Source organism: Pocillopora damicornis, chromosome 4 (assembly GCF_964200805.1).
Source record: "Pocillopora damicornis chromosome 4, jaPocDami1.2, whole genome shotgun sequence".
NCBI classification, from domain to species: Eukaryota; Metazoa; Cnidaria; class Anthozoa; order Scleractinia; family Pocilloporidae; genus Pocillopora; species Pocillopora damicornis.
In genome coordinates, this window is record NC_142673.1 from 26,465,998 (window position 1) to 26,492,042 (window position 26,045).

The window sequence follows — 26,045 nt, forward strand, 5'->3', positions numbered from 1 at the left end:
CTCCAAGGATTAATCATAACATCAAAATATTAATACTTAATCATATTTGCAAAGGTCACGAGAATTAAGAAACTGATCACCAAAGAGGAACTGCACTGATTTTTACAAATTCTCGGGATTTCTCATGCGAAAATTTACGTAAACCTTTGCGATGGATTGATGTGTCGATCACTGTGCTTGAGTAGGGAGATATGAGAGGGGAAGCGTTCTCTATTAGGAATAAAAAAAAAATTCGTTATCTGAAATTAAGCCGACCCTATATAACTAGAACTTCTGCCCTCACTCGAATAAATTTGTGATTGTGAGAAACTGCCTATTAGTACAATTTTACCAAATCGTTTTACCAGATCGAACAAGTCAAAACAAGGAATTAATTTAGCTGTAGTCCCAAACGATAGATCTATTCTGAAAAAGCCGCATTTTTTATCAATTCCGGCATCAAACAATATGCTTATCCAGTCGATTTAAGATTTGCTGTTTTCTTTGGCTTACGTATCATCAAATATGATACCACTCTTACCCAGTCAACCCTTCATTTCTATCTAGGAGTCTTCCATGGTTTCCGAGAAAGCTATGTAAACCCCGCTGCCTCTGAGGCTTGTATAATTTTCGCGGATTATCTCAAACCCCCTTGTTTACATGAATTCATTTAAAGAAACTGAAAAATCCTTTATAGCTGAAGTCAAAACTCACCGACCATAAGGATTCGAGTTAGCGCCCAACGCTTATTTACTTTCGTGACCTTACGGGAGGGCGCTTATTCGAGACAGGCTGCTGATTATTTTATTAAAATGGTCAAACTAGATGAACATTTTTTTTAATCTTCAAGAGAGAAGTAAAAGAAAAATGAACAATGGTTGATCCAAATGTCCATGTATGCAAACAGTGCAATCAGTGAAACAGAGTAAGGGCGCTGATTGGAGTGGGACTGTCTATTTAATATGGGCGCTTATAAAAATAAGAGAGCTTACTAATAAAATCAAATTCGAGGAGGGCGCTTATGAGAGAGGAAGCGCTAATTGGAACGTGGGCGATTAATCTAAAAATTACTGTTAGCCTGAATAAAAGGTTTAAAGTCTTGTATTGAGCGTATCATGTTTACCCTAATTACAAGACCACAGGCGGTAGGCCATGATGTTAGCGGGTCTTTATCGAAGTGCTCGCAATTTTCGCTTTGTATTTGAGTTTACCGTTTTTATCTTTATGCACATTGTATGTTAACCCTTTTTGTTTGTTTAATCTGGATGTTTTGCTGTTTTCGTTGGCCGAAGAGCCTTGGTCTACATTGAAACGCAGCCAATTCTATTCGCGACAAGGTTACGAGTAACTTTTTCAAAGCTTCAAAATATTGCTAAAAAGTGTTTCTTATTCGACATTCTTTTATAGTGATCTAACTTTATTAAACAGATTCTTAACTTAATTACAACTGCCAACTTAAATCACAAACTCAATCTTCTCTGGAACAAGTGTTCCCGCCCATGCCAAGGTGATGACAGTAGCCAAGCTGTCAAATTAATTCTTTCATTCGCTAGTTAACACCCATCTAATCTCAATTGAGAAGACCTTGTAACAAAAAAGTCCTTTACCCTTCGTAAAATTTTTCTCTCCACAAAGTGGCTTCCACTGATTTTTGGACAGTTTGAGTTAAGATATGGCTAAAATAAAGTAAACTTAAAGATATTAGAACTGAAAGAAACATATATGCCGGATTAAAACTGAATTCTGAAGAGAGGTGATGGCTGAAGATTTTAAATGAATTACAAACTTAACCAAAAATTTTGGCAAAAGGAGACGAACACAAATTAAATGTCGTCCTCTTTTATAAATCGAGAAGCTAAGTGCTCTTAAAACGAGATTGCATATTACAAATTTCATCCGGGATAAGTTTAAAAAAAAAATATATATATATATATATATATATATCTTAATTGCTTACTCGTGCAACCACCACGAAAAAAAGTGCTAAACTGCACTGATTTTACACTTACACATTTCTGATGGTGATAGAATATATTAACTGATCTGAAAAGTAAAATGTAAAGGGAAGGTCAACTTGCCTATTTCTGAATTAGCGTAAAATAGGAGTTTTTTAAAGCAATCACAATCAATAAAATTGTATTTTTCATGACAAGTATGCTAAATACACACCCCTCCTTTGCTTTTTATCTTCCCGCACAGCTACAGAACTAATCAGCAAAATGTATCTTAAAAATTGCGGAAAGCAACTAAATCAGTACTTTTATTCTCCCTGTCGGAGGGGTTTCTCACAGACCATGAGAGGTTTGTAATGGACTATGTTACAATTCACATCGTTCCACTTGCCCAACCGGTATTTACCAGAGACCAAAATCTCGGTACACAGTTCTTGACCTCTTGCGTTGTTTGGTTCTCCAGGGATCCAGTTAGTGTATCCCTTTAAAGGACTCCCATCAACCCATAGAAAATTACCAATGGCGTGCATCTTCCTTAGCCCGAGCCACATGTGAGCTTGGGTCCATTTCTTCTCTCTAAGATAAACCTGAAATTTGGCCTCATGTCAGTGAAAACTAAGCCGCAGAGTTTAATCACTACTGCCTTAATCAAACGTTCGAACCATACATTTCTTACTTCGACGACCGAGTTCAAGGTTATAATCTTTTAGAATCTTTTATAGAAGTCGTATATTTTCGCAAAACTTGACAAATGAAATTAAATAAGTCAAAATATTTCTCTGTAACTTTGGAACTCATTGACTATGGATTTAGTTTTCACTCGTTATTTACTTTAATTGAGTTATTTTACTTCTTTGGTTCAACAAGGGTAAGTATCTCGGGTCAAACTTTTCTATTTGCTGAATAAATAGTTTGTTTATAACACCATGTGTCAGTTCATGTAGTTTTAATGAATTATCCTATTCATTTCAATTGAAAAAGCGCGGGAAAGGATCAGTGATATGGCAAAGCCCTCTCTTCATAGGTGCTTAAGCTTACATTGATTTCGCGGAAAAGAACACTGAAAGTAACAGCCTTGAATTTGTCATGCACATACACGTTACTATGCCATTGCGCATGCCAATACACTAGAAAAAAACCAATACCTTAGAAAGCTGTTTGACAAATTCGTTTTCCTCCTCAGAGGATATGATGACCATCTGTGAATTGAGGCTTAGACATTGGCTCAGCGCGTCCATCCAACGGTGGCCCTGTGCCTCTACCACCAAGTAGCAATGCTTCTTTAGCTCAGTCCAGGGTGGATAGCAAGTCTCTGCATTAAAAAGGAAATCGAGAGTCTTGCATTAACAATCATTCCTCACGCAAGAGGGAGTAAATTAAGTTCTCGAAAAAAAACCAAAAATAGTTGTCTTAAGAGATTCACAGTTACAAAAGGATATCATGCATTTCCCATTCGTTATGAAATATTAAGTCGTCCTTTTTTCCCTACCGAAATTATGGGTGAGAGTTCTAAAGGTTTTGTTAGGCTCGGGTTCAAATATTCCCCGTGATGTTACCTTAGGTCCAACTTAAGCTATTATCTTGCCATCCATTCTCCCGCCGTCAACCACAAGAGGGGTTAGGTTTTGACAAAATGTATAAGAAGGTGAATGCACCAATACAGACGATATTTGATAAACTTAATTTGAATGAACTCACCTTCACAGTGAAAGTCAGACTTGGTCCAGTTTCCTTCTTTACACTCTGTTGTTGCATTTCCTTGGACTTTGTACCCACGCTGACACTCAAATTCAAAGGTTTGACCGCTACGATAGAGAGTTTTTGTGCTATTTGGCAGTTGAGCATGGACGACGTCTATTATAGGAGGCTTGGTGCATGGTTTGGCTGAATAAAAGAGCAGATAACACAGTACTGTATAAAAAAGTGAGAAGATGACTAAGAGGTGTGAATTTTACGCAGACAACTGCGTGTTGCTTCAAGGTAAACTTGTGTCAAATTTCGAGTTTGGGTGTTGATAGTTTAGTGCTCTTTGATAAATTTTCCTTAAAACAAACTCTAAGCAATAATACCTGGGCGACAAGATGCAGATACCTTGAGCCTAAGGAAGGTTTAACTACTATTAGAAATTTATCTCTTGTGCTCACATATATCGATGCAGAGAGATTCTCGTACCGCTCCAGGCTCTGTATATGAAACTCGATGAGGGCACTTGACACATTTTGTGCTCCCGTCATCAGGCTGATATGTGCCAACAGGGCATGGTTCACAAGTTCTATTTCCGATTTCATAGTAACCAGGTGGACAATACACTGAAATGGTAAGTATTAAGGTGAGTACTATTCATAAGTTAGCAGTTACTAACTGAGTAAACTGTCCAATTAATCTGTTTATATCTCCCAATATATTCAATAAACATTGCTTGACGTGGCACTGGATGATCTCCACAATTTTAGTGGAGGAACCTGCCATTTTTAATAGACAGAGAGTGTGCCACGAAGAAGTTGAAAATCATAATTCCAAAACCAAAGCAATAAATAAAACAAAGGCCTATAAAATAGAGGAGCTTAATTTACCAATTAAATACCGTTTTCAATAAAAGAAGGAAAATGATGATCAGTCAAATTTTAAAAAAAAATAAAAAATTGAAAGAGTCATTTTGATAATTTTTCGATTTTCAATTTTTTGAATTTTCAATCTTACCGCATAAATACCCATCTTCATGAGTTCTCGTGCCACTTGGACATTTTTGCGAAGGAAATTCGACAACAAGGCCATCCTCGTCAGCAGTTATTGTCAAGTTTCCCCAACGCGTCTTCACCTTCTCGTCCTTTAGAGAAGCATAAAGCCTCTCTATACTTTTTCCTATGCGTATTCTAGAAAGTGAGAATTCATTGAGTGCTTCGAGTTTCTTTCCCTCTGGTGTGATAGGATCTTCGCCTTGAAGAACGAACGAGATCACAGCAGCTGGAAATGGTGTGTAATACTCATCATGTGTTTTTTTCACTGGCCAACTCATTTGCTCCAACATTTTTTGAGTAATATGTCGGTAGCCCATGGTATCTATCTGTTGGAATTTGTCTATTTTATTTCCTTTGCAATTATCTAAGCTGCTCTTTACAACAGAGGGCGTGGAAATGCATTGCTTTAGTTTCACACTGAGAGCAATTCTAGGTACGCCCGGGATGAATCTTAAAATGTCCAGTCGTGCAATTCTACTTTGAACAGCACCATGTAAATTAGACACGTTGCAGTAATAAAAGCCAGCATTTTCTGTCGTCGGATTTCCTATTTCTAGAACTGGACCCGTCACGTTGAGCCGAACAGCATACTGGCCCATCCCTTTCATTGGAGTAAAAAACCACTCTGTTGATGGCCTTGGAACACCAGTGCTGTTGCAGACCATCCACACATTTTCATCGCCAACGAGCTTCTGATTATCAAATGGGTGTTCGGTAATATGTGGTTTTTGATGCACAACCAGGATGGTGACATTAGATACTGTACTCCCTCTTGTATTGGAAGCGTGACACTTGTAGGCTCCTTCACTATGTTCAGTGACACTTCTTAGCTCAAGTATGGTCCCATTTTCTCCTTCTAGAAGCTCTCCGTTCTTCGTCCACATGTATTCAACTTCCAGAGTGCTTTCAACCTCACACACAAAATCAATATCTCCGCCAAGAAGCGTGACAACTTTCGCAGGAGAATTCTTCTTGATTTTGGGTTTCTGACCACAAAGTATGATCTCATCGTTGCTTCCACTAATGAAAAACCTCGCTTGCGATAGCTTCCTTTCCAACAATGACTCAGTAATATTCTCCCCCAAAATACTGCTAATTATCTTGTTTAAAGACCGAAGCGCTTCTTTTATTTTAATGGCTCTGGGGTGATTTTCCATTTCATACATTTCTTCTAGGCTGTCAAAGAAGAAGTCCACACAATCAAGAATCCCTGAGCATTGTGTAAAGTTCTTCTTCTGCGTCAAGAAATCGAGAAATCCACGTGCATCATTTAATATGTCACTCCAAGACGTTGCTCCTGAGGTGTTAAGCTGAGCATCCTTGAGAAACTGTCTCATATCGCTGTAAGAGGTGTTCTCATCGTTGTTGTTGTAATAATCGAGCTCTTCTATTCGTCTGTTGCCTGCAAAAACAGCTTGATCAATTTCCCTTTTACTTTTGATTGAAAAATCCATGGACTCAACGATATCAGAGAATATAATGTTGGCCTCTTTAGAAAGATGACATTCGTGTCCTTCAAAAGAGAAGTTGGTGTCATTTGTTTTGGAGACGATGGGTTCCTCTCTTACTGACCTACGTCTTCTTCCGTTTGATGTTCCAAAGAGCGTCTCAATAATACGTTTTGATGCTAAGGCCAGAGAACCTTGTTCGTTTCTAAAGTCCATAGGAAACTGAATTTCTTTTTGTGAGCCTTCGAATGTTCTGACGTAAGCTGTGAGGGGAAATCGCGTTTTCGTTGATGACGAGCTCAGGGCCACAAGGAATGCAAGACTCTCTACGTAGATCAATGGTTTTCCTTTACGCTTTTTCATGTTTTTATCAAGTTTTAGTCCCAGTTTTTCCCTCTGTTTCACCGTGTTGAGATTAATGGCTTTTCGAGTAAACTCACGCTGCTGAAGCCGCACACGAGCCAGCTCTAACTGCCATACAGCACTGTCAAACTTTATTTCTGCCTTATTCAGATCCAACTGAGCAAGGGTGGACTGTTTTCCTTTCGTGAGCATATCTTGAAAATCCACGAACATGGTATCATTTTCAAACTCAATTTCAGCGGCGAGGTTGTCCAGTTCAAATGAGCAATTTGTGTTGTGCGAGACGCACGCTGGATCTAGAACTTTTATACTTCCATTTTTAGGACACTCATACATGAGATAACCAGAAACCACAGTTTCCGTCTTTACTGCATCGCAAATAAACCTTTCGATTTCCTTCGTTTTGTATTCGCGGAAGTTCTTTGTTACATGATGTACGAATGGAATTTTAGGGCCAGGTACTTTCATTTGATAACTATCGCAGCCAAATAAAAACTTTTTTACCAGTGCAAAAATATTCCCAGATTTCCCACAGTTACCACCTTCTGTGACTATAGAAGTTTGGACCATTTCGATTTCCTTCACCACTTTTGAAACAATGACTTCTTCTTTCAGCGTTTCCTTTACTTTACGGCAAACGGGGACGGTGTAATTCACAAACACTGGCTTTTGACAAACCGCTGGTATATAAGTGTTGGCATCGATAAAGTCACAGGACAAAAATTGACATCTTTTTCTGTTTTTTACTTTCAAAAACTGATCCAAGGAAGACTCAAGCTCTATTGATGCTTTCCCATATGCTGCGCTTAATCTTTGGAATCTGGAAAGCCTTCGTTGCTTTTCTAATAACGCTTCATCGAAAATTGCCTTTTTCTTCTTCACCAACTCCTTTGCATTCTTCAGCCTTTCTTCAGCACTCAAAATCGATCTCTCACACCTTTCAATTCGTTTGGCAGCTCTTTCTGCTAAGAAACTGGCGAAGGTCGTCACTTGACTTTGGAGAAGATTTGAAAGTTGTGAAGAATTTGACATCCGTCCGTTAACTGCAAAGATTAAGGAGCTCCAATCTGTAGCATGACCAATCTTTGCCACCACATCCATATTCGCCATATATCTATCAAATATCTTCCCTTGCATTTCAAATGACAGCTGATTCTCATTTAATGAAACTTCAACGTGCTGAATAACGGCCAAAACACTACTTCTTCCTACGAAATGAGCTGACACAGTCTCAGAGTCTCTCGGAAAGATGAAATCAACGAAGTTTCCCATAGGGAGTGTCAATATGTTGTCTTTACTTAGAGCCATCTGCACTAAGGCTTCCCCTCTGCCTCTGAACACTGATGTATGTGGTGTGTTAGATACGCAGTTTCTCTCTGTAAGGTAGTCAACTGTTGTGCCTAAATCCTTGAGACACAGATGTTTCATGCAAATATTACCTCTGAAATAGAAGCTTATTCCGTTAAAGGTTTGTTCAATTGGTTCTCCGTCAAGATTGGGACGTAATTGTTGAGGAAATCTTGCCTGAATCCCATCAATTCTGGTGGAAAGCTCTGCATATTTTCCTTTGTTGCTTGAGGAGGGAATATGGTCAATGATGACATCTGTGATGCTTATCAAGTATTTTAAATTATTTTCTATGCGGTTAAGGAGAGTCAGACCTCGTGTAACTTCCATTGTGTCTCCAGTTATCATCTTTTCCAGTTCGTTTACGGAAACGTTCGTTTCCGAAACAATATCTAAAGATTTTTGCAGAGCAATTTTACCATGTGGCATAACTTCTTTGGCTTTCATGACAACATCTTCCAGATCAGGTATTAGGGAAATAATGCTGGAAAGAAAGCTTTTAACTTCACCCATGTTGACAATTGTGTTTTGCATTCCTCCGCTCACTGACATGAGCATTGCCAAACGAACAGGTTGATTCTCTATTGGCCGAATGTGAGTTGCAAAAGGGCTTTCATTCAAAAAGTTGCTGGCAGATTTCTCTAGTTCTAAGAAGATGCCTCGAACATTCTTGCGGCATTCACCTTTTCCTTAGAAAACCGAAAAAAAAGACTCATGCTTAATTATCGGTTTATGTATCAGCATTTAGTCATCGAAATATGAACCACGCGGAACGTTTGGAGTGCCCAAAAGAAATGTGTTAGATAATCTAGCTTCATTTGTTCTATCAAGACCTCGTTGGATACACAGCTGAATAGAAATGCCTTCTGCTATCAATAGCATATGTGGCATGACAGGAAATGAATGTTCGAAAAATAACAGCAATTGCCTAGCAAGGTAATAAATTCGCCGATTTCGATGATTTAAATGTGACGCGTGCGGATATTTCACGAGTTCTGTAGTTTCTTTCTGATACCCGTAGAAATTTGGACAAATACAAGCACGGGTTTCAATAACTTTTTCGATATGCAGCTGCTGATGATGCGATAGACAGCTTCTCTCCTGAGGGAAGCTGGGGGTACGCAAGACAAACTGCAGTAAGAAGTCTTATACCACCCTTAACCGGCTTCTATAGAAACCCCTTATCAAGCAATAGGAAAAAGCTCACTCTTTCAAAGATAACAGCTCTCGATCGCATCGATCGACATTTTGCTGAATTGATGGCTCAGACATAAGTTACATTTTGCATTACTGTTCTTCGCTTTATCTCGTGTTTCTTTAAAAAAATTAAAATCATATTTGCAGACTATGAAATTTCCTACCTCCCAGGAGAGCTTTTCCACTTGCTTTGATTGAACCAAGTTTCAAGATAAAGTCTTTCCTGAGTGCTCTTCCAGAAACATTCAGAGATGCTTCTCCTCTTAATTGCATGTCCATCCGTTGTGACATGAGAATGGTAAATAGCTGTTTAGTTATGTATAAAAAAATCAAAGGTTTGTTTAGCTCTTAACATAACAGTGGTTTAGCCGAAAATCAAGTTAGAATTCACTTCAGTAATGAAATTAACAAAACAAAAATATATTTTTTATATACTTACACTGTCCATATATTCGGTTCTGATGATGGCTTCCCCCCTCATCCTAAACGACAAGAGAAGGAGCTTCGGAACCCCAAATTTCCAGTTCAGGTTTCCTTTTAGCCACATATTGAAGGGGAGCGGGGACAATTTTTGTAACTTCTTGCCATTCCAAATAATTCCATTTACAAAACGAATAGTTTCCTTGTCTCTATGAAGGCCAATAGAATCCACCTGAAGACTGAGCCCATTATCCTGCATGTCTCGGAAAATATTCAGAGAACTCTTTAAAAGATAGGCAGGCCCCTCGGAAAGGCTAACAAACAAACCAGGGTTGCAAATGTTAATTGCAAAGCAGGTGGTTCCATCTGCGAATAAAGAAACATCAGTTTGTGCAACTCGAATTTTAAAACTCCCAACAGGACGGTAATAGACGAGACTTGATGCTCGATTTAAGGGAAATCCTACGCAGTGTTCCAAACCAGAAGTTAGACTAGCAGCAATGTTCTGAATGTCAAAAGCGTTGTTGTTCTCGTCGACAGAGAATGAAAGCCATTCTGGTGTCATCAATGAAAGAGCCTCCATAAACGAAGACAGGAATGCGTCATTCTGTATGAGTTCAAGTAGACTGTTCGAGTCTGTAACTCTCGCTTGGCATGTTCCATTTCGTGAAAGCAAAAGTGCGTATTTTTTGGAAGACGAAGTCATGGAAATACCAGCCTCGATCATCTTATCCCGCGAGACGCCATCCCTTGGATTTAAACCGATTAGCGAGAGAGGAATATTTTGGTTGTTGGAAGCGGTGATGTGCACAATGCCACTGGTAGATAAAGGATTCCTAGTCCACGGTGTGGTAGATAATAGGCGTACTTCACATGAAAGTTTTGTCTGATGTTCCTCGCAGCCAATGGGTAGCTCACCTTTGCGAAGGAACACTTTTGTGCTGAGACTGTCATTAAGGGACATTTTTGGGGCACTGAATAACACGCCTGGTGTTGGAGCTTCAAAATCGTTCTTACTTTCACCCTCAAGATCGTATGTGATCCTTCGGATTCCTGGTTTTTCCGCTAATACTGTAAATCCGTCCATTGTATTTGAAGGGTCAAAGACCGCTGATTGTGGCTGAAATGTAACTTCTTTCTCGGATGTTAATACTACTCTGAGGCGTCCCGATGGTCGTGCTAGAAGGAAAAGCCTCCTGGATTTCTTTTTGGTAAGTAGTTTAGGAAAGATCGGTGTCACGACATGCCCAGTTTCACAATGACTTCCTTTATATCCAGTGCCTTCACAATCGCAGGTGTAGTCCTTTTCGTTCAACGTTAAACATTTTCCTCCTTTTCTGCATGGATTTGGCTGGCAAGTTTTGATCCCTGTGGCAACAAAACAATAATAAATAGTGAATGATTCATTCGAATTGGTTCGACAAGTTTTGCGGATTTTGAATTTTGTAAGTTACGTTTGTCTGTCTGTAGCTATTTGTTTTTCTTTTTTTTTTCTGCTTTAGATATTTTAGATAATCAGTTTTTTAGTGAATACAGAATTTGTATGACGCACGAAATTTACATAAATCTGTACATAACAAAAACTTTATGCATTTCCCCAAGAGAGTCATAAATCAAAAGAATTCGATGTCAGCTCCCTAAAAGCGTGTGGGTGTTCAAGTCATCTCATTAACATGCCACAGCTGATTCTCATTTTTTTTTTTTTTTTGTTCTACCTTGAAACTTACTTTTACAAGAAAACCTCCCAAAGTTCCAAGAAACGTCGTCACCCTTGGAATTAAGGCTACAATTGGCTTGTCCGTCTCCCACCAAGAAAAATCCACGAAGACATCCAAAATGGCAAGTTGAGCCAAGGGAGGTAAAACAAGGCATTGAAATAGTTTTATTCCCACGGGCGGTCAGCGTCTTGCAGTGTTTTGCTAAGGGAGAGGAAAAATAAGGGTTAATTCTTGGAACTGCAGGATTAGTTTGCTTTTAGATGGGATTATCATAGTATGACATACATCGGTACACGGTTCAATTACCCAAAATTAAGTCCAAATTCGGACGTAAGTAGCTAATTGAATCACTCACAGCTCCAACACCTCAAAAATCTGAGCGCTTTCTGAATTTCAGCCACCAAACATGTATGGCTTAGGCGTGGGATAACGTTCATACACCATTCAGGGGCTGAGCAAATTTGAACTCTAGAAGTACTTCAATATCCAGTAATCGAGTTTATTAGATAGAGAGAGACGTATGTGACTTAGAGACAGGCACTACTGACAGCGATTTGACCCGACATATCAATACTGTATACCAGATTGTCGTGTAATAAAAAGGATTATCCGTTCTTCATCGGGACTCTTTGAGAAAGAAATGAGCTGTGCCCGCAATTTTACTCTCTTGCGAAAGAAGGACGGCAGTTACCTTGACAGAAAGGAAGTTTTCCGCTCCACCTTGAAGAAGCAAGACATGTTCTCGACTGTGATCCAACCAAATCATATCCAGGTTCGCAAGAAAATGAACAAGTGGCATCAGTTACAAGTCCTGAACAATTCATTCCGCCATGAGGTGGTGAAAAAATCTTCTCACAAGGCTGAGCTAGAAGATTGTTACAAGAGTTTTCAGCGATGAGCTCGTTCATTCAAGGGCAACTCAGACGTATTTATTACTCATCTCCTAAATTCCCTTACTCTTTTTCAGTCCATTTTGGCCGCAACTGGTGAATACCTGTGACTGTTGTAAACAAACTCGAACGTTCATTTCGTTTTTAAGCTCAATCCTTAGTTCAGCGGTTGTGTTCAAGGTTTTGACCTCGTACTGCCTCATTTGTGGAAGGGAAAAGAAAGGGCAGAAAGCTGAAGCGCACCAGTCATAACAAACAAAAAGGCGTTAGTAGAAACACTAAACTCCTTTGATTATATCTGAGTTTTGATGTTATTGTGGTTGCCTGCCACCTTAAAAGTTAGCATTGATGATTGTTATTTGAACACTTATTCGCCTTGCACAAGAATGAATTAAAGGTTCGTGAATTAAACCACTTTAACTTCAAACTGATATTTCGAAACCTTTAACTCTCATGCTTCGAAGGAGTAAGGAAGTGACGTATAGACAATGTGCACAAAAGAGCTTCTCGAGAACCTTTCTGATTATTCTGAAAAAGTTAAATCAATGAGTCAGCATCGAATACAAAAAGACAAATCGCTCTTGAAGACGAACCTTTGCACTTTTTCCCGTCTGATGACAATGTGTAGCCTGGTCTACATGAGCAAAAGTAGTGACCGTCCGTGTTATGGCAGTAATGTTCACAGGAATGGCTTCCAGTGTGGCATTCGTCAACATCTAAGGACAAGACAGAAGAGAGTATAGGGATATGATTTATTTCGAGGAAACCGGTTGAAATGATATTCAAAGAAAAATAGAAGCTTTAAATAAGTGCAATTGCTTCTACGCACAGATGAGGCAGTCGCAATCAGTGAACGTGTCCAGACAACTCGTAATTCAGAAACAAGATGTTAAGCTGCATGGAAATGAAGTACATGTTGTGCGTTAGTGGTTTTTTAAGCGACATTTTAGGTTAGTCTTGAAACAGAGTCCGAATAAACAGCAATTGCCTAAAAATCCCAACTAGTAGGAGGAGGACCAGTTGGCTTTTTACATAGTGCAGCTTAAGAGATGAACTTAGAACTATTAAAAACAAATCCAGCTCATGAATAATTTCCGTGAGCATCGGTGCGAAGGCTTTTAACCTCAGATTATCTTTCCCCTCAGTGCGCAGCCACTTGGCACACTACCTTAAAATTTTAGGGAAATAAGCTTTTTGATCTTTGGAACATCGATTTTTTTTCCGAGTTTCCTTTCTTTAAGTTGATTTTTCCCAGAAGTTCACAAAGAAATTATTTGCCATTTTGATGCGGCTTTATTTTTTATCCGTTTGCTTGCTCAACAATGCAATCCGGAAAAATAAGGTAGCACACTAACCTTTACACTGCCTCTTGTCGTACATCAGCGCATATCCTTTCCTACAAGAACACTGAAAGCTCCCCTCAACGTTCGTGCAGATGTGATGACAACCAGAAAGAGTGGCTGTTTCTTTACTTCCAGCGATGGTTTTTTGGTCACACTCATCGACATCTACGAAAAACTATCTGATGAGTTTTTATGCTACGTTAATTCCATTTAAAGGAACGGTACAAATCCACATTTTAAGAAATCCTCGCAGTGGCAACGCTTCGAAAGCAACAGACCTCTGAGAAGTACCATTTATTGTTGGAAAGCGCTTAATATCATGGTTCAAATCTAAAACGCAGAACTTACCGTACATGAAATCCTGCGTTCCAATTTTCGAGTTTGGTTCCAAAAATTACCTGTGCATGTCCTGTTATCAGTCGTTAGTTGATATCCTTTGTTACAGGAGCACTTGTATCCACCAAGAGTATTACTACAAATGCCTTGACAGTCGTGACCTAACTTGCATTCATCAATGTCTGAAAAAAAAAGGCTACTGTTCGACATCACCATCACAACCCTAATTCTAATTAGCTACATACATGCAGAAAGTATTTTCAAACGTGAGTAGACACGACGTCAAACCTGAAAACGGTGGTTCTTATAAACTTTCTGACAAGTAATGAGACCATTAACTTTCCAAAACCAACTTCCTTTATATTAAAGTGGTCAACTTAACAAGATGGTAGTCGAGTAACATGAACAACCACCAGACTCACTCATTCACTGATAGTCATAGCAGTATAAAGCCCTAGTAGCCATGAGAGTATTAAGCCCTGATAGCCATATCAGTATGAAGCCCTGATAGCCGTGACAGCGTAAAGCCCTGACAGCCATGACAGTATACAGCACTGACAGCCAGGACAGTATGAAGCACTGACAGCCATGACAACATAAATACCTGATAGCCATGACAGTATAAAGACCTGATGGCCGTGGCAGTATGAAGCCCTGTCAGCCATGACAGTATAAAGACGTGATGGCCGTGGCAGTATGAATATATATAAAGCTCCGATAGCCATGATAGTATAACACCCTGAAAGCTGTAACGGTAGGAAATCCTGACAACCAGAACGGTTTGAAGCCCTGAGAGCCATGACAGTGTAAAGCCCTGTCGGCCGTGACAGTATGAAGCTCTGACAGCCATGACGGTATAAAGCACTGTCAGTCGTGACAGTACGAAGCCCTTTCAGCCATGACAGTATAAAGCTCTGTCAGCCGTGACAGTATAAAGCCCTGTCAGCCATGACATTATGAAGCCATGACAGCCGTAACAGTAAGAAGCCATGACAGTATGAAGCCCTGACAGCAGTGACAGTATAAAGCCCTCATAGGGATGACAGTATAAAACCCTGACAGCCGTGAAAGTTTGAAGCCCTGAGAGGTCATGACAGTATATGGCCCTGATAGCCATGACAGGACCTGTCAGCAGTGATAGTATGAAGACGTGATGGCCGTAGCAGTATGAAGTCTGTCACCCATGACAGCATAAAGCCCTGATGGCCGTGACAGTATAAAGCCCTGTCAGCCATGACAATATGAAGCCCTAATAGCCATGACAGTATACAGCCCTGTTAGCCATGACAATATGAAGCCCTGATAGCCGTGACAATATTAGGCTGGGAGAGCCATGACCGTGTAAATCCCCAACAACCATGACAGCATAAAGCCCTGAGAGCCATGACAGTATAAATTTCTTACAGCCATGACAGTATACAGCCCTGACTACTGTGTCAGTATGAAGCCCTGACAGCCATGACATTATAAAGCCCTGACATCCATAACAGTATGAAGCCTTTATGACCATGACAATATAGTAGGAAATCCTGACAGCCATGACAGTATAAAGCCTTGTTGGCCATAATAGTATGAAGCCCTTTCAGCCATGACGGTGTGAAACCCTGATAGCCATAACAATCTGAAGCTTCGATGACTGTGATGGTATAAAGCCCTGAAAGCTGTAACAGTATCAAACCCTAACAACCATGACTGTATAAAACCCTGACAGCCCTGACAATATAAAGCCCTGTCAGCCGTGACAGTATAAAGTACTGTCAGCCGTGACAGCATGAAGCACTGTCAGCTGTGACAGTATGAATCATTGTCAGCCGTGACAGTATGAATCACTGTCAGCCGTGACAGTGTGCAGCCCTGACAGCCATGACAGTGTGAAGCCCTGACGGTCATGACATTATGAAGCTATGTCAGCTGTGACGGTATGAAGCCCTGACAGCCACGACAGTATAAAGCACAATCAGCTCTTACAGCTTTGACAGTATGAAGCCCTAATAGCCATGAAGATATGAAGCTCCGATAGCTATGATAGTATAAAGCCCTGAAAACTGTAGCAGTAGGAAATCGTGACAATCATAACAGTATGAAGCCCTATCAACCATGACGGTATGAGGCCCAGACAGTCATCACAGCATAAAGCCCTGATAGCCATGACAGTATAAAGCCCTGGCAGCGGTGACAGTAAGAAGCCAAGACAGCCATAACAGTATGAAGCCAATACAGCCGTGACAGTATGAAGCCCTGACACCAGTGGCAATGTAAAGCCCTGACAGCCGTAACAGTTTGAAGTCCTGACAGCCATGATAGAAAAAGGCCCCGATAGCCGTGACAGTAAAAGGCCCTAGTAGCCGTGACAGCATGAAGCCTTGTTAGCTGTGACAGTATAAAGCCCTGACAGCCATCACAATACGACGTCCCTATAGCCGTGACAATATGAAGCCCTGAAAGCCGTGACAGTATGAGGCCTTGACAACCAAGACAGTATAAAGCCCTGACAGCCAACACAATACGACGCCTTTATAACTGTGACAGTATAAAACCCTAAAAGCCGTGACAGTATAAAGCCTTGAAAACCATGACAGTATAAAGCCCTGACAGCCATGACAGCATTAAGCTCTACCAGCCGTGACAATATGAAGCCTTGATAGCCATAACAATATAAAGCGCCGATGGCCATGATAGCGTGGAGCCCTGAAACCTGTGACAGCATGAAATCCTGACAGCCATGATGGTGTAAAGCCCTGAGAGCCGTGACGGTATGAAGCCCTGAGAGCCATGACAGTGAGAAGCCCCGAGAGCCGTGATAGTATGCAGTCCTGAAAGCCGTGACAGTATGAAGCCCTGACAGCCATGACATTATAAGGCCCTGATAGCCGTGACGGTATGAAACCCTATCAGCCGTGACAACTTCAAGCCCTGACAGCTATGACAATATGAGGCCTAGACAGCCGGGGCATTATGATACCATGAAAGCCGTGATAGTATGTAGCCCTGTCAGCCATGAGATTATGACGCCCTATTAACCATGAAAGCGTGAAGCCCTGACAACCATCACAATACGAAGCCCTTATCCGTGCCAGAACGAGACCCTATCAGCTGTGATACTTTTAAACCCTGAATGCACGACAATGTGAAACCCTGACAGCATGAGGCTCTGACAACCATAGTAGTATGAAGTATTAACAAGTATGGTTTCTCGCCCAAAATGCGGCTGAAAAGTTATTGATTGTGCGGCTCTTCATCTACCAATCCGCGTGAAGCCCATGTCTGATGCCCAGGTATGTGCCCCCGCTACGCTGTACCAGGGGCTTGTGTTCCAGTTTGTGCACTTTATCTTGATTTTCTATGCAATAGGAATCGGATTTCAAGAATAGCATGTAATCGTGCATGCGCATTACTTGCTCCTGAACCCTTCTACTAACGTAATGGATAGATGTTCCGGAATACAGTTGAGAAACTTGCACGTTCGGACTTATAGTTACCTGACAAAGCAAATTTCCTTGTTTTGATATTTTTTATTATTATTACTATTTTCACCATTATTTACAATATCATTACAATGTTTTGTTGCGCGCGCTGCGTGCCTCGCCATTACAATTTATATGTGGTTAATGTTACCTGAACAGGTCCTTCCATTGCTGTTTAAATTAAATCCCTTATCGCAGCTGCAGCGATGGCTGCCGAACAGATTTCTACAGGTATGGTGGCAGTTTCCGTTGTTGCTGACACACTCGTTAATATCTATGAGAAAACAGAAAAGTTCACTGTAAAAAAAAAAGATTGTTATTTATTGTAGCGTTTAATAGAGATAGAGTATTGTCGTTTGTCTAATAGTTATGACATACTTAGACTACTTCACCTATTCCATTGATCAAAAATTGTTCTTGGTTGCATGTAATGCCTGTTCATAATGCATTGTTAAATACATTTTTTTTAGAAACATCTGTAAATATAATTATCGTGGTCCGGGTTACCTGAAGCTTCCTTGTCTTTTGATAACAATGCATTCGATTTGGATGGGGAAAACCCCAATAACCAATCAAAACGAGAAAAATGCTCTAAGTGGCCCTAGAAAACACGAAGTGGAAACCCTTAAAGGGGGGGGAGAACCGTCAGGAGGCGAGGTATCGTCGAGAGGTTAGCGTGAGTTCTATTTAACCAGCCAAAGGACATGGAGAGGCACAACGATGTAAATTAATCTTTCCGACATGGTAAAGCGGCTTTTATTACAAAATATTTCTGATTTAAACATACCTCTACATGCTTTTCCGGAAACAAGGCGGAAGCCTCGCGGACAGTTGCATTTGTACCATCCAGGATAGTTCACACACTGGCGTCTGCAGCCTCCGTTATTCACGGCGCACTCATCTATATCTGGAACAATATGCATGGAACAATTCACCGCAGATCAAAACACAAAGCATCACTGAATAAGATTTCTTTTTTAATAATACCAACACATCTTTATATACGATTATGTATTGCAGAAAACGGAGTTAATTTAAGGTGTTTGATAACTCTTAAGGCTCTGCCTTAAAAATGGTGACTATTAAGATTTGGGAACCGATGAATATCTCACCACACAAGGAACTTATGCCAGCACCCAAAATATACGGCCTTTAATCTATAATCTTTCGAATACTTCTGTAATCAAGTGTTTTTTCGGCCAGATAAATTCCGTTTACAACGAGGCTGTAATTTTTAGTTTCTATGCATTTTGGAAAAGGACGTTAGTCGAAGGAGGTAAATACATTTCTAAAGAGATAACCATTGTTGATAAAATGCAATTTTTTTTATTCTTATACATATATTTCTATTCCGTAAGTTTTGGTGATTTGTTTTGAATATGACGGTGTTTGATTAAGCTAAAGCTCTCCTACATTCAGGTCGAGTTAAATGACCTAAACCGTAAAGCTATATAACATTGACTTACTTAGTGATCCAAAGTGCAGCACCATTGTCCTCTATCAAAGATGAATCAACTAACTCAGTTAACTTTTTCTCTTGTAAATTGAACAAAAAAAACTTTCCCTTCTGCTGAATTTTTTTCTTCCACTTTTATTCTGCATTCTTAAAATCAACCGATTGTACTCATACCTGTACATACTGTGTCACTCTGAAGTCTGTATCCCTTGTCACAAGTGCATTTAAAACTTCCAACCGTATTCATGCATCGTTTTCCACATGAATTTGATCCGGAAGCGCAGGTGCACGCAGAGCTGAATGTGCACTCGTCGACATCTGCCGGACATATTAAAACAAGTGCTAAGGTCACATTACAGCCTTAACGAATATATTAGGTACGAAAAATACATTGTGACATTTTTGGACTGAGTACTGAAAGTTGACACTTACCATTACACTTTGTGTCATCAAATTTGCTTACATTGTACCCTGGGTAGCAATAGCATAATCTCGCTGCACCTCTTTTATTGGAACAACCCTGCTCACATCCTCCCTTGTTTGGGGAGCATTCGTTTACATCTGTCGAAAGTAAAAGGAAACAAACCGATCAAGCTTAATCTGCAGGATCTATTGAAATGTTCACTTTCGAAAAGCTTCTCACTGAGTACTCATAGAAAGTAAAACATCTTACCTATGCTACAGGTAGGTCCAGTCCAAAATGGAGTACACCTGCATGAGTTTGGACGGGCGCAATTACCACCGTGGCTGCAGCCATTATCACAAATTGCTGGTGAAACAAAAGGATAAGTAGAATGGAAAGGATTTCGTATTTCAGTACAATGTTATCTAATTTCACATTTTTGCCACCCAGGAGCCAACACATAGGCTATTTCAAATGTAGAGTTTTCACCAGCAGACGATCAAGCTGTGACACTTAATATCCCCCGCATGTTTAACTGATCTAACTTAACTAACATAGTTTTCGTAGAGAATGAATACACTTCTCATAAGATGTCCTTACAACTCAGCTTCTCCTCACAAAATTTCTCATGATTCCCTGATTCTCTGGGGACCTCTTGGATTTATGAGTGATCTAGGAAGAGTTTAAGAGAGATTGCGTAATAATAACGGCTATAAAAAGGATCACATCCTCCCTTTGATCTAACCTATTGGGCAGCTATCTCCTCTTCTTTGCCATCCGCGGCAGCATAGTAGGTAAGTGTCAGTAGTCCATTGGTAGACCGTCCTTCTCCTGTAACCGGTAACAGTTCTAGAAGGTAAAGAGAACTCATTCATGTACACTCAGTCAGCACTTTCACTTCAACCATGTTCCTTTACTAAATGACACGATCGCCAATCGCACGTTTGCCCCACCTTTTTTCAGGTTCCCATGGCGGTCTGCCTGTATCCTATCATATGCCAAGGTCCAATGGGGGGAGGAGGGGGTGGGGGGCAGGGGGGGAGGAGACTGGCACTGGCAAACAACAACAGCAGTAGCAGCAGCAATATCCAATATCCACAATAACAGCAACAGCAACAACAACAAAAGCAACAAAAACTCATGACAGCAACAATAAAAACAGTAACAAAGATGTTTTAAAGGACTGAAACAAACAAATTTTCTTGCTTCCCTTCATATTTCATTAAAGATAACTTACCTGGACTTTGTGCAACGATTCCAACCAAACACTCCACAGCGTGTTTTGTAGTACACATAGTTGACAGTCGTCACTCGGATGGATGACGCAACAGACCTACGTTTCTGCTCCTCGCAAACGTTTGAGCTACAAAAAGATACGTTAATCACAGAAGGAAAGAATCACTGATGAGTTTTCACCGTTTTTGTCATTGCAATGGTTACGGCTACGAATTTTAATTTTCTTCATTTCTAACTTCAATTTATAAATGAAAAGCAGCCACAAGTCGATAGGCTTGATTGCTCTAGACACCAAGTCGTCTGGCACTAGGCCAATATGTGCAAACTATTCTTTGTATTACCAAACTGGCCCTGTGGTTTTCTAGAATTATTCTACAATCTCAATCCATTGATGAGCTTTGTGCAAACTGAAGTCGATCATTTGCCATTAATTGTTAGGAACTATCCAACAAAATATCTGTACACAATTACATTCAACTCCATGGTGGCGAGTGAGGATGAGAATAACAAAAAAAACTCTTTTTAAAGAAAAAAACTTTCTCTTAAAAAAATGGAGCAAAAATGGAAGCACTAATCGAAATATGAAATATAAATCTGTTTTGAGAGTTTACTGATGGAACGCGAAAAATAGAACGATTTCAGTAAATTAAAATTACATTTTCCTCCTAGTTTGGAGCATTCAAAAAAGCAAACACACACGGTTTGGAGCACTTCAAAAAAATCAAACACACGCACTAACAATTGAGAGTTGGAAATCGAAATTAAAGTGCCGCTCTTGCTAAGAGCGGTCCTCTCGACTTTCCGTCGGAAAAAATTTTCTTTTATTTTTTGCTCATGAAAAGGGTTTAGGACACGTTTCAAAAATAGTTTAGTTGTTCTCCAATTCTCTTTTTTGTGCGTCGCCACAAGCTAAAAGAGATTTTTGGCTAGATCACCCGTGTGGACAGCGATCGAAAGTGTAAATTTCACAGATTTTGTCCAGCGCGCAGCGACTGCAACAATATAGCTAATGGAATTCTATCTCACTAGCTTGTCTTCAAATTTGACTCTAAGTTTACTCATTTCTTTTGTTATTTAACTTGCGCTTTTAAGCTAACTCTGTCGAAGTCTTTCCCTTTACTCGTTTTCTCTTTCACCAGTCGAACGTTTTATGTAACATTTTAGTTTGAATATATGTGTTTTAACCTTTAATAATTTTTTTCGATGCCCTTTCCTGCATGCGCTACATGTTTTAGTAGCCCCATCTCGTTGGCAATTTAGTCTGCACGTTATTTTCTCGAACAAATTTGTAAAGTATTTCATCTTGAATTTCTGCCAATGGATTAACATCTTTTTCAGGTTAGGAGAAACAGACATTGGTAAATTATACGGGCAGGCTTACGGCCATCTTATTGCTAACTAGTTACACTCCTGTAAATGGGTGAGTATCATCCGGGCCGAAAAATATAAAAAGTGAAAAAGGAGACATACCCAACTCTTGAGAGTCCATCAGTATAAAGGGCTGCATATGCTACAATGGGGTAGAGCACAAGTACAAGAAACACTCCTAGACATGTCTTTTTCACCTCGCTGTACGTCATGTCCGTGCAGCAAGCATGAGTTACACTCGAAGAGCAACAGAACAACTCACTTCCTCGCCACGAGGACCGAGAAGGTCTCTAAGAGTAGCTCACTGTTGGAGGGTTTATCTAAGACCTATTTACTTCCTAGGTGAGCTATCATATATTACGTCTGAAACGTCAGCTGAAACGTCTGAAACGTCTGAAATGTTTGTTTGTCTAAACTTTGATAAAACGCGAGAAGTAGTTAATTGGGAGGTTTTGAGGCTCAGCCAACTTGGCACAGTAATCGAATACATCACCACTCGAATGGGAGAAGTTAATGATAATTCAGAGCATTGACAATATCTTTCAGCGACTGGTGCAAAGAGTAGAAAAACCGCAGGATCTAGGATACAAGAGCGGTGTAACTTTACCTTTGAAACACCTTTTAACCGCCTTTTAATTGTGCAGAGTGAGCTGCTGGTTTTGAGATTTCGGCTTATCCAACTCCATAAAGATAAGAAGTACCGCGGAAAGTCCATAGTTAGTGGGTAGTAAGCGGAGGAGATGTTGAGGAGTAGAAGATAAAAAGAGGAAGAGAATTGTCGTAGGGATTTGGTTATTTTCTCCGGGTCGGCGCCAAAATTTTGTAATTAACTGCCTGGCTTTCTGCATACACTTTGCGCCTCCACAGCCCGAGGCAGACGAGGAAGGGAAGGGGGAGAGGGGTAGGAGGGTTGGAAGGGGGGCTCCAAGATGAAGGAAGCAGATGTTTTTCATCTCGCTTAAGTGTATGTTACAACATTTTTGTTGTTAGCCGTCAATGTCTCGTTTAGGGTCGCAACCGAACTGAGATACAGTGAGTGAATGTGATGACCAAAAGACATGACTTGCCTCTTAAATCCTAATTTTAAAACTTATTCGATAATTAAGTTCCTTTCATGATAAATTCTAATTGCAACTTGCTATACGCTATATGTCGAAAAAATCGTCTCCTTTAGGGTCAATAAAAGCTGGAGCCAACCCAGATTTGTCTCCTTGTAGAGGGTTTAATTTAATTTTCCAACGAGCTTCCCCGCCCCTCTCACAGTGGAATTCCCTCGCGTCACCACAAAAGCTCTCCAAAACACATTAATATGAAAAGGTCGTTATTCGGTTTTTTTTTTTGTTTTGGTTTTTTTCTTTTACACTCACGGATGAGGTTCTTCGCCATTACTTTCTTGGCGACTCGAAATAATTATTTATTTTCAGATAGATCTATCTGAAAGTTTCAAGTATATTTAATTTTAATTATCGGAAATATTTTGCATGATCTGCAATTCTCTAAATTTACAAAACATGACCTAGGATATCGCATATACATCCGGCTCTACATATAAATGTGATTAAGTTTTCAGAATTGTCAGCCTAAGCAAAGCCCATCTAGCTAAATGAGATCTGTAACATTGCCAAAAATTGATGCTTGTTTTGCATCTGGTATGAAGTTCGTCTTCGGAAAGGTTAAGTCAGTACTTCAGGTATCCTCTATGCAAAACGAAAAACGTTGTGAAGCGGTAAAAGATTGTGATGACTGTAATACTTTGCAACAACACTAGACTTCACACAGACGCAAACTTAACTGAACTCCCAAAAATAATTAACCGAGCCAAAATATACAAAATGCAAAAGGAAACCTAACATATGAAAGAAATTAGGGACAAATGCTTAATTAACAAAAGCTACAAGAGCGCGAAAACTAAACCAAGCAAAAAACGAAAAGCGTGAAGCAAACACTTACGTAATCCTGGCGCCTACAAGATGTTTGTTCCTATATGTAGTAATACATTACGGAAGCTAAGAACTGCGCACAAGGAATTTACTTCTGAACTCATAATCCGTTCAAGAGCTTTTGAGTTCTAGGCTGGAAAGGGAGAAAAAAGCAGATCTCGAAACTTATCTGAACAATAACCAAACTTCTATTTAATACGCTCTTAATATGTTCAAACGTGTAAAGGGCTTAGGCTCGAGTATTTCACATCAAAGATTACTTCAAGATCGTGGACTACTGAACTTAACATTGATATGCTACAAATACCGAGTTGTCGTAAAACAAGATTTAAGGAATCCTTGTTGATAGCAGGAAATGTTTGAAAATCCACCTCCAAATGAGAAAAATCAGAGTGTATTTCGTTTTCGCAGAGTAGTTAGCATATCATCATCTAATCAACAGATGCACTCTTTCATATCCCTTGTGTTTGTTCTTACTGCATTCAGTGACTTTTTCCTCCTTTTTTTCTTAATAGGATGTAAGTTTTTTTCAGGAAACATCAATATAACTTCAGGGTAATGCCTCCTGACCTCTTTGTCGAAACAGCGTTTATCAGTTTTGAAAGTATGTCCTCAACAATTCACGGCAGTGCGATCACTTTTGTTACTTATAGTTCAAATAGTATGCAACGACTGAATATTTTTTCAAGAAAGCTAAGTAAGAACACGATTGTGTTATTATTAATGTATTTGTTGGTATTTCTGTTATTCTTCTGTCCCCTGGGGACCTTGCCCCAAACAAAAACTCTTATGTGAAGCGTTATACAGCATGCGAACGTCGTGGTGGAAAAATGGAAAATCGACAACAGTAACGAGATTGTCCCAAGTTAATGATATAAGTCCATGAGAGTAACAAAACTTGAAAATAACGCCTTTTCTTACTTCATCTTAAAGATTCAAGCGTTAAACGAGTGTTAAATAACATTTTTATTCAGAAGTTGAGCGTGGCTCCGCAATAGGATACATTAACGAGCAAATACAAGTAAGATTGGTCGAAGGCTTGCAGCGGCAACCACTGTTGCCAATCACTGCCCAATGTGGACTACTGTGATCCTTTAAGATATTAGGTAGTAAGGCTGGGTAGTATGTGATGGATGTAATGGCATAGCCAAAATGACTCGTTCCTCCCATGGCTCTGTGGTAATTCTCAGTAGTACAGTCGGCATTTGTGGTGATAAGAGCAAGGAAAGATTATGTGACGAGTATGGGCTCCCGGTATATATATATGTATGCTCAAAGTATGCCTGTGCCATTGAAACTAGTGCGGCAATTTTCAGTTGAGTAACGAAAGTAATCCGGGATTTTACTGGTTTTGGTTTTCTTCGCTCTGTGATTCATTGGTTCTTAAAGCTCGCACCACCTTCTCATCCAATCAGATGCAAAAAATAAAAACAGTAGTGTCGGCCTTTGATATTACTACGGTTTTTGTTTCATGAGACTCTTTCGAAAATTTCTTTAATAACGGCAAATATCATTCGAAATTTATTCACTTTCCCGATGATGCCTGCAAGCTGGATCACTCGAGCCCTTATGGGAAGGTTCAAGTTATAGCTAGATAAGAAAAAATGACCGTAATTCGGATGGGTATTAAGTGGATATTATGGTAAAGAAAAGGCGGGTGTAAATGGAAGATTTGAAGCCGTTACACAATACTGTTTTGGAAGGATATCATGCACTGTATGTCATGAAATGTATCCTGAACCAGCAAACTTTAAACATTCGGATTAGCTCATTGAGTTCACGCTAAAACGACAAATCTAACAAAAATATTGTGGCTTCAAATACAGATAGGCAAAGGCTTGAATGGAATCGAATAGTTTATTCTAGCGAGCGGGAAGCTCTAGTCATCTAGGGCGGACTGAATTCCAAATAACGCTCTATTTTGTCTCCGTTTCATTCCTAACTGAGCCCTCGTTCCCTTTTTACATTTCCCTACCTTAGCACAGTGGTCAATATATAACTTCTAAATGGTCAACAAATATTGTCATAAAAGAAATTCTGAGAATGTATTCAGAAAAGATCAGCGCAATTTAGTCTTAAGTCATCAGTTCCTAGATACTCTTGACCTTTGCTGATGATCAAGGGATTATATTTTGAAAGTTGCACGACTAATCCTAGGGTTTGAAGAGTTTCAGTAATATTTTCCGCCTAAAATACCTCAAGATATCAAGAATCACGAATTATCCAGTACTTTTTCGTTCCCTTGGAAAATCAGTTTCCATTGTCAGTATGGCGTTTCCAACGCTTTGTAGCGCAGAGTTCTCGGAACTGACCCATAGTGAAGCTACGCTCCGTACACAGTCTACGTCACACTAGGTGGTGACGTTTTCGTTACCAGCTTCAGATCGAAGGGACACTAAACCGAGTTCACAAGTGCACGAAGATTGCTCGAGGTGACAGCGTCAGTA

The 26,045-nt window shown here is 39.9% G+C and overlaps 1 protein-coding gene across 1 annotated transcript; it reads right to left on the reverse strand.

The window, feature by feature from the left end:
• Positions 1-1,378: 1,378 nt before the first annotated feature.
• Positions 1,379-22,071, reverse strand: LOC113667327 (uncharacterized). The gene is made up of 20 exons (XM_027183137.2): positions 21,761-22,071; positions 20,292-20,417; positions 19,800-19,903; positions 19,325-19,420; positions 19,084-19,212; positions 18,826-18,969; positions 17,983-18,102; positions 17,347-17,469; positions 13,794-13,913; positions 13,408-13,560; positions 12,646-12,768; positions 11,854-12,027; positions 11,172-11,363; positions 9,464-10,812; positions 9,189-9,330; positions 4,632-8,516; positions 4,076-4,240; positions 3,630-3,815; positions 3,077-3,243; positions 1,379-2,518 (listed from the first exon to the last, which is right to left on the reverse strand). The coding sequence occupies exons 1-20, from the start codon at positions 21,868-21,870 to the stop codon at positions 2,240-2,242; spliced, it is 7,887 nt and encodes a 2,628-aa protein (XP_027038938.2). The 5' UTR covers positions 21,871-22,071; the 3' UTR covers positions 1,379-2,239.
• Positions 22,072-26,045: the final 3,974 nt, after the last annotated feature.

Coding starts and splice junctions, on each gene's coding strand:
- LOC113667327 (XM_027183137.2), bottom strand. CDS start 21,870: ATGACGTACAGCGAGGTGAAAAAGACATGTCTAGGAGTGTTTCTTGTA. Junction 13,914..17,346: donor CAATGGAAGGACCTGTTCAG/GTAACATTAACC, acceptor TTTTTTTTTCAG/ACATTGATGAATGCAAGTTA. Junction 8,517..9,188: donor TGGAAAAGCTCTCCTGGGAG/GTAGGAAATTTC, acceptor CGGTTTTCTAAG/GAAAAGGTGAATGCCGCAAG.